This window comes from Podarcis melisellensis, assembly GCF_964234715.1.
Source record: "Podarcis melisellensis genome assembly, chromosome: 2".
NCBI classification, from domain to species: domain Eukaryota; kingdom Metazoa; phylum Chordata; class Lepidosauria; order Squamata; family Lacertidae; genus Podarcis; species Podarcis melisellensis.
The window spans coordinates 72,476,789-72,490,328 of record NC_138529.1 but is presented as its reverse complement, the minus strand read 5'-3'; the positions used below and the strand labels follow the sequence as shown (position 1 = coordinate 72,490,328).

The 13,540-nt window shown below is 43.9% G+C and overlaps 1 protein-coding gene across 2 annotated transcripts in view; it reads right to left on the bottom strand.

Moving 5' to 3' along the window:
- The window catches only part of SEMA3G (semaphorin 3G), a 76,187-nt gene that overhangs the window by 44,684 nt on the left and 17,963 nt on the right, over positions 1–13,540 (bottom strand). The window contains exon 2 of one of the 2 annotated variants that reach the window (XM_081900280.1): positions 480–640. In XM_081900280.1, the coding sequence (XP_081756406.1) occupies positions 480–640 (161 nt within the window). Of the gene's footprint in view, positions 1–479; positions 641–13,540 lie in introns of those variants that run through there. The other variant, XM_081900281.1, reaches the window with a different exon arrangement.

Below are 13,540 nucleotides of genomic sequence, written 5' to 3'. Positions count from 1 at the left end.
AAGCGCATGAGCTGGTGGCCTTCCACTACCCCCTGAACTTCCTCACGAAGCTTCAGATAAGGTATGGCAGCTCTCATCCCATGGGGATAAGAATGCTCAGATACCTTCAGTATAGTAGTACCTTGGTTTACGAACTTAATCCATTCCAGAGGTCCGTTCTTAAACCAAAGTGTTCTTAAACTAAGACGTGTTTTCCAATAGCAGCAGGGGACTCAATTTACAAATGGAACACACTCAGCAGGAAGCGGAACATGTTCTGCTTCCAAGGAAAAGTTCACAAACCCTACTTCCAGGTTTGCAGCGTTCTTAATCCAAGTTGTTCATAAACTAAGCTGTTCTTAAACCAAGGTACCACTGTATTGTAAAGATATACGTACATAAACCACTTTGAGTGCTTTGGAAAAGTGCCCTATAAATTCTGATTCAACATGCATGATGGTAGTAAACATTAAATTTGCATTATATATCGAGAACATTACCTCCTTAGCATCCATGTTGGTTTGATCCAGCCGAAGAGAATAAAGTGTGTCCTTTCCTCCAATGAACAGGCGGTCACGGTATTCATCGAGGTACAAGGAGCGGAAATCTAAAATTCCTCGGTGCCCAAGGAACAGGACTGAGCGGTTAGTGGCCAAAAGATCTAAAAGGCATGGAATAAATGATAAAGGAAAACTGAAGGTGAGGCAAAGGAAACTGAAAGATGAGGGTCCATGTTAACTGAACATGTACTCTGTGTGCCTACTTCACTTGAGCAAGCCATTACTTAAGCATGAGGTGCAAATTCAGCAAAAGATAGTTAAGGATTAAGGTTGTAAACACATGACATTTTAAAGTGCACTCAATGCCCTCTTGGTGCTTGTGTTTTTGTGTAACATACAAATCCTGTTGCTTTCAATGTAGCTTAATCATGGCTGATTTTTGCTTTATTTTATCCACTGTGTTCTGCATTTCTGCAAGGATTTCTGTAGGATTTGGATAATACTGCAGTTAGAAAACACAGTATTTTTGTTTATTTTGATTCCTTATAGAAAACTTTTTTAAAAAACTGATTTGCATTGTATATTTTATATTCTTCGCAAACCACATAGGTATTTTCTCTACACTGAAGTGGCATATAAATTTTGTTAAATAAAACGAAACCTTAAAATCATCTCAAAATTAGTTTTTAAAAAACTTCCTGAGGTTGAAAAATGCCTAAAGCTCACGTGACACTTTTTTTAAAAAAAAAAACAGCCCGATAAAAACATCGCAAAATGACCCCTTCCTTTTGCAGCAATGCCCTATCATTTTGTTATATTAGCATTTTTTGATTTTAAACATATACAAAAAATATATAACTACATCAAACTGCTCTAAAAGGAAAATGGAAAATCAAACTAGTGAGCAGATTGAACACATTGATGTGATGCATCACCTAAAAAGTGTTAACCCAACCAGCTATTACTAAGTAGCAGAATGGGCTTCCATCCTTACAGGTTCATTACAAGCACCCAGCTCAGTATCACACAGGGGAGGGAATTAACAGGCTATTCTGTTCACCTCAAAGTCTACCACCCTCACCAGGGCCAGCTCAAAACATTTTGGCACCTGAGGCAAACCACAAAATGGCACCTGCCCGCCCCTTCCCACCCCAACAGGGAAGAAAGGGTGAGTGAATATCTATATCAGGAACAAGGAGGGAGGAGCGATAAAAATATACTTTGAAAATAGGGTGGAAGATCAGCAGTGCCTCCTATTAAATGGGACTTACACCTGAGTAAACATGCTTAAGATTGCAGCAAATGACCAGCACATTAGTTGCACCAAATGCCATAACTAGATGTCCATTTCAGTTCCATGAACTCCCCAAACCATGAGCCAATGAAAAGGGGTTTTGAGCAAAGATATATCCAAATCCCTCTCTCATTACCAGCATAGTTTCTGCTGTTGACCTACACTGGGTTCTTCTAGAGTTGAATTGCTTTGTTTTCCTTATTTAAAAAGAGAGGTCCATGAAATTGGATGCAGGAGAAAGAGATTTGAACCTCAGCTCAAATTGCTGCCTTACCCTGAATCACAGCAATGTAATTTGGCTTGGGGCAGGGGAGCTCTTAAGGCAAAGGCAACCTTTTGGCACAGTGACCAAGCTTTTTGTGGCACCGAGGCACTAGTGGTCTGCGTATGAATCCTCTGGACTATTGGAAATTAATCTCATCAGTCTGTGAGGGCCATTTCTTTTTTTATACCCGGACGTGGAGTCCCAGGTCACCAAGCAATTTCTGCAGCTAGGAACACCGGATGCTCCATCCAGAATGCTGAAGGAGGCTGTCATTAGCTGGGAGTGAAGACAGGAGGTCTCTTTACTGCTGATAAAAGGCTAAAAGATAAATGCCTTATAAAACAGTCCATCAGTGTGACAGAGATAACTCCCTGACAGTTGCAGAATGGAGTTTTTATCAGCGGCTGCTGAAAGCTGGGGTGGATTTGAGGTCTCAGTGCAAGAAACACTGTGGGGGAAAGGTAGGAAAGCCATGCAATGGGGGAATAGAAGGGGAAGAGATGGGGTGCTGGGGATTGTAGTAAAAAAAGTGTGCCGATCAACTAGCAGGGGTTCTGAAAAGGATTTTTAACATCTCTCTGCAAATGGCTTGTGTTCCATCATGCTTGAAAGCAGCTACCATTGTTCTAGTCTCCAAGAAAACAGCAACTAACTGCCTAAATGACTACAGAACTATTGCATTGACATCTGTAGTGATGGAATGCTTTGAGAAATTGGTTCTTCAACATCTTAGGTCAAGCTTCCCACCGGACTTTGATAAACATCAGTTTATCAAAGTGGTAGACCTTCCTTCTACCATTAGTGACTGGATTAAAGACTTTTTGAGGGATCGGACACAGTGAGAATTGGGACTGTTAGATCTACCTCCCTGAAGCTTAGCACTAGCACCCCACAGGGATGTGTGCTAAGTCCCTACCTGTACTCATTGTATCTGATCCATCCACAGTAATTATTACGTTTGCAGATGATATTACCATAATGGGCCTAATTGCAGGCGGAGATGAAACAGCATACAGGGGAGAGGTTCAAAAAGTATCTACATGGTCTCAGAGAATAACTTGCATTTAACTATTAGTAAGACAAAGAAGATGGTGTTGGACTTCTGGAGGAAGAGAGGGGAACTTGCCCCATTGTATATGGGGGGGGCTATGTGGAGACAGTCTCCTCCTTTAAATTCCTGGGAGTTCACCTTAGTGAGGACCTCACTTGGAAAATCAACACAACTCAGGTGGTCAGAAAGGCCCATCAGAGACCCCATTTCCTAAGGGTCTTGCGAAAGAATAATGTTAAACAGCAATTGATGAACTCCTTTTACCGGTCCACAATAGAAAGTGTCCTTTCATATTGTATTACAGAGTGGTATGCTGGCTTGACAGTCACGGACAGAAAGTTTCTGCAGAGAGTGGTAAATACAGCACATGATATCATTGGCTGTCCCTTGAGTCCGATGGATGACATCGCAAGGGATTGTTGCCTTAGGAGAGCGAGAAAGATTCTTGGGGATGACTCACACCCCATCACCACTTTAATCTTCTACCCTCGGGGAGAAGATATAGAAGTATGGTCAGCCATACCAACAGACTAAAGAATAGTTTCTATCCATGGGCTGTTATGCTGTTGAACAGAAAATAACACAGCAAAATTGACTTGTGAGGTGGTGTGTGGTTCAATAAGCACACAGAGTGCAACGAGACTGAGTGTTTGGGGTGGGAGGCTTGTTTAATTTCATTGTGCACAGGTTGTACAATGGCAATAAATGTATTATTATTATTATTATTATTACTACTACTACTACTACTACTTGGGGTCTTGTGGAAAGAGGAAATGTAGAGACCAATTGCCCAGTTTAAATAACATGCTTAAACAATTGCTTATAGCAGTGTTTCCCAAACTTTTTTGGGCAACGGCACACCTGTTTACTGAAAAAAAATCTCACGGCACACCACCATTAAAGCCCCGCCCCGTGACGTCAGCGCGCAGCGTCACGCCGGGAGGGACGCACGAAAGTGAAAGTTTTTTCCCTCCCCCTTGCCGGGGAACCTCCAAGCTTTGGGGGTGGGAGGAGGCAGCAGAGCGAGGGACTGAGGGACGGCGGCAACTGAGGCGGCGGCTGTTGTGGTGGTGGCGGCGATAGCGGGCGGAGGAGGGGGCGGCGGCGGGGCTTGAGGAGCCGTCGCCGGGAGTTGCTGCTGCTGTTGTTGCTGCTGCTGCCCGGACATGCCGGCCTCCTCCTCCTCCGCTGTCTCGCGCTCCTCCCTTTTGCACGCGCTGCCCCGCCGCTCGGCACCACCACCGCGGAGCCGCCCACGGCTCGACGCGGATCCTCGCCGCCGCCGCCTCTCACCGCCCGACTCGCCCGCCTCCCTCCCACGGCACACCAGCCAATGTCTGACGGCACAGTAGTGTGCCGCGGAACACCGGTTGGGAAACACTGGCTTATAGAACACTGTTTCTGCAGCTCCTATATGCTAGGATTTTTGCTATCTCAATGCCATAAGTTTCTGGGAACTTATTGAGTTTCTGGGAAACACATATTTTGATACTGGCAGTTTAGGGAACTTGCAGAACTTAAAATCACAGACATACAGGTTGTGTACACATGACATTTTATTCTGGAATCAATGGAGCCTGAGTGCTTGCTTTTTCTACAAAATCCACACACATTCTGGAACAACTGCACATTTTTTGGCCCTGAAAAACACTTCTCAAGAAACTGGTTTCATTCCAAAAATTAAAGCTCATTGTAGATAGATGCAGAATCAATTTGAAAACAGATGAAAAGAGACAAAGGCAGTCCCAGCGATGAAAGGGTGCATCCACACCCATCCAGTGAAGTTGTGGGTGGGCGCACAAAGACTTGCAATCACCACTTCCTTCTTCATTCACCTGGGATATGTGCAGGGAGGGTCAAAACTAGACCAAGTCATTTTGTTGCCTATTGCAGAGCAGCAAATGAATCCCACCCACTCATCCAGGTCAAGACATATCACAAGCACCTTTCATGACTAGCAACAAATAAACCACAGTGAAAGTTAACTAACAAACTGCTTTCCTTTCATTACACCCAACAACAATTGTCAGAAGCGACAACCTCAGTCTGCCTAAGCATAGCACCAACAACGCGGGCAAGATTTGGCCAAGCAAAGTTCATCTGTTGAGCTTACAAAAATGGACTCTCTTGATGGAAAAATAGTAGTTAAAATAGCAAAGGTAAAGTCCTTGCAAATGTAGTACAAAGTGAAATAATGCAGTTGCCAAATTAGGCTGCCAATTTACACTCAGGAGCAAATCCCATTGAACAAAGCGTGACTTACTTCCGAGTATATGCATGCATAGGATCACACTGTTTACTACTGTGGTTTCATATGTAGTTGCTGTTTAATGCAGGGCCAGGACATGAAATTTCGTGGAAAAAATCTGCTGTCTCAGGCTGTGACCTCAGAGCTGCCTCCACAAGCAACAAGCTACAATTGTCACCAACAAGCAACAACTTCAGCTGAAAGTATAAACAGGCAAACAGAAATCAAGATGGAGCTTGAGGTTGAAGTGTCTCAGAACATAAAAAAGACAATGAGATGGAATAAAATTCCACAGCCAACAGCAATCCCAGCAAATTTGTCTCAAACAGAGTGGTTAGGCACTCTCTAGGCATCCATGTGATTGAAGTAAAGCTGCATCTCATCTCAACTTCATGTGGAAACCTATTTGGACATTGGATGGCATATATTGATTTACATGTTTAAATTAAGATGAATGTATGGGCAGTTATTATATTTTTTATGTAAGCAGATTATGTTTTTTGTTTCTTTTTCCTCACTGATTTTTTTCTCTCCTTGTTAAATATGCTATCTTAAAAAACCAATTAAAGGAAAATTTGTGTGTACTAGAACCAAACTGGAGAGGTTAAAAAAAAAAAAACCTTGAATGAGAATTCAGCCCAAATTATTAATTGTTCCCTGGGTTCATTGCTAGTGGTTTAAGCGCTGCATTTTCTAAACCTGACCTATAACAAAACAATAGTGACCTCACTGCATTAGCACTCCCTCATGTTTTTGCCTGTTGTAATAGTGGAATAAATTATTTGGGGTGGGTTTTTTTAAAGTTAGGAATAGACACACCCTCAAGCGGAAAGAGGCCAGTGTGTGGGGGAGGAAGGTTCGGAAAGCCACATGGTCTTCCAGAGACAGGAGGGGGACCCAGCAGGTCAGATGGTCTGTGTCATTCCTGTAACTGATTTGTTCCGCTGTACAACATGATAAAATATGAACCTTGGGAAGGTAAATCTCCAGAGAGATTGGCTGCCTGGCACACATGCAGGAGTCTGTCTTTCACCTGTAAGGATAGCAAAACTCCCCAATCCAAGGGTGGCGTCAGGTGGTCGTGATTTTGAATCATTCCCCAGGTGTTAACATACATGTCAATACAGAAAGGATCCTTGGTGATTCCGCATTCCAATTTGCTCCCGAGACTTCCACCCGCTGTTCCTTCATAGTTCTAGCTAGGCTGAAGCTATAAGAAGTAGCAGCAGCCTATATTTCTAACTTCACATGAAGCAAAACCAGATACATGAATACCTCTGACAGGTCAAATTAGCACTGACGGGCAGGATCTGTGCATGAAATAGCGTTAGAATGTTACCTATGATATTAGGCATTGCTTGTTCACGCTGCCAAATTTTCTGTGTCCATTGGATTTCCCAGACACAACAAAATACTGCTCATTAGTCTGCATTTGCTAGGGCACACCTGTTTTGCATACACAGCTGCTTTCTCTAATTTAGTAAGTAGCTGTTCTTTGCTATCTCTATCCATCTTCTAAGACTAATATTTCTCAGCAGAAAATTTTAAAAATGCCCTTTTACTGCAAGGCTTCTGAACAAAGCAGAAATATAAATCAGAGCAGCAGAGAAAGGGAGGGAATGGGAATAGCGTGTGGGAGACGCTGCTGAACAATTATATGCTGGATGGCCAGGAATTTATTTTTTTTAAAACCACCAATAAATCCTGACCTGACTATATTCCCCACATTCCAGAATCATTTGTGGATGAGTTAATTTCTCCCTCATCATCTTGGCTCAGCTCTTAGTAATTCTGCACACCTCCTTGTCCAGTCTGCAAGAAATTTCAGCAAAGGCAAAGCAGCAACTAATCAAATCTAAAGCCAACCTCCAGAGGATGTTTGCCCAGAGTATGAAGAGTTAATGACCAAGGTGGCTCATCATTCACAAGCAACATTTCAGGAGTGATTTGCACCCCACTGGTAAAAAATGTAAGGCCAAAAGGGAACCTCTGGGCATTTGGGGGAGGAACAAGGGAGATAAAATGCATAAATGACCCAAGGTGACTCACAGTGTGGTTTGAAATGGTTCATTATCAAGAAGCCTTTCAACAACCATTCAATGGGCACTTGTAAGGTGACATGATGCCATGAGAAGGGAAAATGCCACATATATCGGAAAGCAGGGACATTGATCATTTACTCCAGAGAAAGGAAGAGGCTATTTTTTGACACAAATGGATTTAAAAGAGATTAGATGATGATTAGCAAATATTTCTACGATGCTTGTAGTAGATAGGAAGCATTACAGTCCTTAGCACATCCAACACTTGAAAACCTCTTCAATATAATCCTCTTTCACTAGTCCATGACTAGTATATGATTAAACTCAAGTTTAAATAGCCCAATATCTGGGTCCAGGCTGAACATTCTGTCTACTAGTAAACCACACTGGCCCTAACGATTATAATGCCTGGCACCCTGCAAAGAGTACTTTACCATTCTTACTACAGCCCACCACTCATTTCCACACACCGCCCATGCGTTTGATCAAAATGTCTGTCAACAAATACACCTGTGCATGCATCCTCATGGGTTTAATATCTGAGAGCCTCCACTCTCAGATGTCTAAATTTGAGGCTGGCCATTTATTTAGCCATTAAAGTTTATGGGCCAGCAACTTCTGCTGGGGCTGAATTCTATAGCCGCTTCAACCGAAGGCCATGCGCTAGCTAAAATCCCTGCTTTACACAGAGAGGGAGTTCCTATAAAGCATGCCAGATACTAGACCCTTCTCTGCTTAGCTGCAGCTGTAAACAATAAAACAAACACTTTGGGTGTTTCGCCCTGGCTGTAATCCCCATCGTAATGTGAAGGCATGCAGATAGTGGGCTCAGAACGGAAGCCATTTGCGGAGCTGAAACTGCGAACGCCATCTGTAGTGGTGACCACTTGCTTTCCCACAGTCAAATGGGACTTGCAACTGAGCGGAAGAAGAAATGGAGATGTCATTCCATAGATTGGCTGGAACACAGCCCTCCTGTACTGGTCTCCATAGATGCCAAGGCAGAGCCTACAACTGCAACAGCTGCTCCTGCTTCTTGGTTTGGCTGCCTTCCTGCATAGGTTGTGTTTTTACTGAACACGATTGTTCAGACTAGGGCAGCAAGCAAGAATGGGCCATTCTGCTCCCCGCCCCAACCTCCAATCCATTGGAATTTCCCCCCTCACTAACGTGCCTGTATGTGGGCCCCTCTCCCTAAACTCCCAGTTGTGTAGTCTCCTCACAGTAAACAGCCCCTCTTCGCCACACATCTGGAATGGGTTTGATAGTCTCCACATTATAATTTCCAATAAAAGGGAAGTTATTTCATGCTTCACTGCCAAGACTTGTAAGACACACTGCTCCCATCCTCTCCATGTCTGTCAAACCAAGATTAGGATATAACAGGAGAGCAGGCTATTAAAGCAGCAAAGGAAAAAGCAGATGGGTCACAACTCAGTGGGGGTCTCTGCAAACCCAACAGTTAAAACCCAAATAATCATTCCCCCCTGCCAAAAAACCACAACATGCTATTGTGGATTAGATATCAGTAGGTGTGTTGCATGCTGCAAATCTCCTTCACACATTATAATAATATTTGCTGGCATCTTGGGAGACAGTGGGGGAACGCACCTTAAGGGCGTTCCAAACCATTGGAGAGTTACAGTGCCTGCTGTGGCTGTAAAAGTCAATACAGAAATGCTTTGTTGCAGCTTGGGCAGATGATGGTGTCTGGTTGTGCTGCTGCGGATGCACCACGGTGTTTCTTGTCTGCACTCCTTCTAGCACTTATTCCTCCACTAGTCACTGCTGTGGATACACGACCTGACTGTCTCCAGGTGCCGCAAGGGATTCCTACATGATTCCCACATGGCGGGGCTGATGCTGCCAGCTTTCATGTCCCATATGCAAACATCTTTGTAATGCAGAGTTGGTCTGCCAACAGGCCTGGTGCTCCCTGTAGAGCACATCCTTGGGGATTCTGCCATCTTCCATTCTGTAGACATGACCAAGATAGCGCAGACATTGTTGAGACAGGAATTATACAATTGTAGAGCTGGAAGGGACCATGAGGGTTATCTAGTCCAGTGTTTCCCAACCTTGGGTCTCCAGCTGTTTGAGGACTACAATTCCCATCATTCCTGACCACTGGTGTTGCTAGCTAGGGATGATGGGAGTTGTAGTCCAAAAACAGCTGGCGACCCAAGGTTGGGAAACACTGATCTAGTCCAACTCCCTGCAATATAGGAATCATTTGCCCAACATGGAGCTCAAACCCATGACCCTGAGTGCGAACATGTTGGAAACATGGGCTTCGTAGAGCACATCCATATTTGAGACTCTGTCTTGCCATGTGATGTCCAAAATCTTCCTGACACAGTGGTTGCAGAAGCCATTGAGCATCGTTCCTGATGGTTGTTAAGTTGCCTACAACTCACTTCCATAAAGCAGTGTGCCCAACATGCAAGCCTGGTAGACCTTCATCTTGTCATTATTAATACTGTCAACTGCATTTATATCCCACCTTTCCTCCCCAGACCTCCAGGTGGTTCTCCCCCTCCCAGTTTTATGCTCACAACAATCTTGTGAGTTAAGTCAGCAAAAGGCCGAACCCCCAACATTAGCAGCTTCTTTCTACTGCCCCATAAGTTTTCTTAGCTCTCGAAGTCCTTAATCCCCTCCCAAATCCTTCCCTTAAAATCCCTCTCCTTTGCTTTTGATAGAGTTTATTTTAAAAGCCCAATATACCCCCACCCCACCCCACATCCCACTTTTGTTTTCTTTAGCTGTGTCATTTATTTCCAGTTGACTCTTTGCTTATTTGCATTAGGCTCTGTAATTATTTCTCAAGAGAATCTGGCTGGGCTCTGACAGGGCCGAAGTCACCTGATCCTGTGAGAGACCAGAGACACAGAAAACCATTTATAACCCAGTTGGGGATCACAACAAGTATCCTGTCAACAGAATGGGATTGCAAGTGGGGAGGGGGAACGCAAACAAGCGACGTGTGAAGGAGAAGCAAAAGCAGCGAAAACAACAATTCCCAGAGATGGGATGATGAGAGAGGACTCTTAAGGGGTTATAAATAAAGTAAAGTGTGTGTTGACATCAAGGAAGAAAAGAAGTAAATGTGGCACAGATTGCTTGAAGTGAAAAGCTGCCCGCTTCCTCAGTCTTAAAATGAGTCAACAGCCCCCTCATGCAAAAATGGGGTAGCTACAGTTGTAATGTGGTGTATTTTACTTCTGTGGCACCACCTGAGCTGCAGGAACTGGGCAATTTACAAATGTACAGAAGGAAACGTGGGAAAGGAAACAATAGAACCAAGTGGAACAGTCAGTCAGTCAGCAGCCATAACATCATTAGACTTCACCATATCAGCTGAGGAGGAGGATTATTCCCCTGTGTGGAAGAATATAACAACATCAGTAAGCCTCATCCCAGTGGTCATGGGACTGTTGCACCCCTAAGCAGATGGGGACTCATTTCTTTTTCCTTACTGGGAGAAAAGCAGCTGGAAGAGAGTTAATTCTGAGAGGGAGAATGGCCAATGAGGCCAGTATTAAAACACATCTGTCTCTTACCACCATTACGCTTCTCCTGATTGCAGCCCTTTAGATCTTAGGTTCCAGGTGGTTTAAAAAAAGAAGAAGTCAGAAATGGAAAAGTTACAGAGAACACCATGCAACACTCTCAGGATGATGTGCAAAGAGCCTCCATACAGACGAGGGAGTGCTCCTCACAAAGAAAGGGGACTCCATACATGCTGAGAAGCATGTGGCTTGGGGGAGGATAGATCCCTCTCATCCTCTCACCCATAGCTGTACCCTTGGCTTTGGGGTCATGTTCAAAATCTGGCATTCCCTACCTATTTCATTACCTACAGACAGGCGCTGGACTCCTGCATTACACTTTCTGCCTGACTTCTGTCCTCCAGGGAGAGCATTTGGGCTTGCTGCCCCTATTTTTACAACACTGTTGTATGGTATTTTGTTAGAAGGCCCTGGGGGTGGACATCAGCAAATTTAAATGCATGGCAATTGTTCTTATTTCCAGATGTGGTATAGCTGGAAGCTCACTGGGCAGAACAGTCTGTCCTTTGCCGTCATGGCCACTGCCTTTCTGTCTCAGGAGAACTTTATAGTACTGAAATGAATTTCCTTGCCAGAATATTCCTTTCAAGTGGTTTATAACATGGTCTTGTGCTCTTTGGTATATTATTTAGTTCTGCCTCGCTCCCAAAGGCTCAAAATGGCTCTGCTTGTTATTTATCATAAGAGATTGCCTCTACACCAGCTTTCACCAACCAGGTGTCCTCAGATGTTCTGGACTACAACTCCCATCATCCCTAGTCACTAGCCCCTCCTACCATAACTTGTAAAAGCTGGTCATCACCTTGCAGTCCTATACCACATGGAACCTCCCCAAGTCAGAATACAGAGAGCTGGAATTGAGAAGCTCAGCACTAAACGGAAAAAACTAAAACTGATATGACAGGGGTAGAAGGCATTAGCCATCAGAAAAAGGCTATGTGAAACATTTGTAGCAGCATGATAAAATGCAGTGTGTGCATGGCAAAGAGCAAATATTCTTAAGTGACTATATTTCTGAGAGCAAGAAGCATCAAACACCCAACCAAAATAAACAAATCACTTCAGGCAGAAAGATCACATTATACACACACACCTAGGCTTACGTACTACTTCCCCAAATGCATAGAATAAAACAAATGCAAAATGATACAAACAGCATACTAAGGCACCCACCAATCACTTAAGCACAACTAGAGAATCAATAAATGTCCTCTGCACAGATGAAACCAAAAGCCCTGTTCATTTGGCCACTACCTTTAACATGAAATTAAGCAAATTAGCCAGTCACGCCCTACAAACAAGCAGCCTATCCCCTTCTCTGAAAATTTCAGTTCCCACTGGCAGGAACAGGAGCCAGGAAGACAAGTGTAACCCTTCTTAATACGCTAGGGACTGATTCCAGTCATTCCCAGCAAAACTTCTTAGATAGCAGCTGCCAGCAGCCTGGCAAGGGCCCTTTCTCCTGCTGTGCATATGGCATCCAGTCTCAGCGTTTGGAGGGTTATTACTGAAGGGTAGTGGACTAGCACTCTGTGTGTGTGTGTGTGTGTGTGTGTGTGTGTGAGAGAGAGAGAGAGAGAGAGAGAGAGAGAGAGAGAGAGAGAGAGAGAGCATGCGCGCACACAACGCATATATTGCAGCTGTTTTCCAAGTGTGGCAGACACTTCCCTCCTTCCTCATTCCCATGGATTAACACAGAACACACACATGCACAAATGAAGGGCAAAAAATAAGAAACATAAACCAGCCTGGGACCTGGATTTCTTAGCAATCTATCCAATGCAACCAAAACCCTTATGAATACAATTATCTAATTGTTCCAAGAACTGTGATTTTTTTTAAAAAAAAGTGCACAGCACTGTGATGAATGTTAAAGCTACTAAAGCTTGTTCTTGTTTTAAGAGAAACCTGAAGATAAGAAAATCCTGCTGGATCAGGCCAAAGGCCAATCTAGCCCAGCATCCTGTTCTCACAGTGGCCAACCCAGTTTTCTATGGGGCAAAAGCACACTTCCCAGCAACTGACATTCAGAGGTATTCTACCTCTAACAGTGAAGGTAGAAAAATGACCAATTTGGCTAGCAGCCATTGACACACCCCCTCCATAAATTTGTCTAAACCTCTTTTATGTTAGTGGCCATCACTGTCTCCCGTGGGAGACAGTGATGATACCTGAGTGTCATTACCTGGGACTCAGGTGAATGTCCTGCTCCACTGGGGTCAACACAGCAGGCAGGCGTTTCTGAGCATACATTGTTCTCATACATTGCTTTCACAGGTCTAATATTTCTGCTTTGAATCAGTTTCTACTGAACAATAGCTTACAATCGGCTATCAGCAGCTAGCAGGACACCAAGGAGATCTGCCAAGTCCCTTCAGGCTAGCTGGAAAGTGAAGTACAGAGTACCCCTATACTGACATGCTCTCGCCCTCTTGACACAGAACATGCTTCTGATACACAATTGATCTCAGCCTACTAAGTGCTGAGCCTGCATAAACATGTTCTCAGTCACAACCACAATGTATCTGTGCCATTGTCCTGCATAAAAGTATATACTGTACCTAGCTAAGCAGAGATTTTTCATGCAAC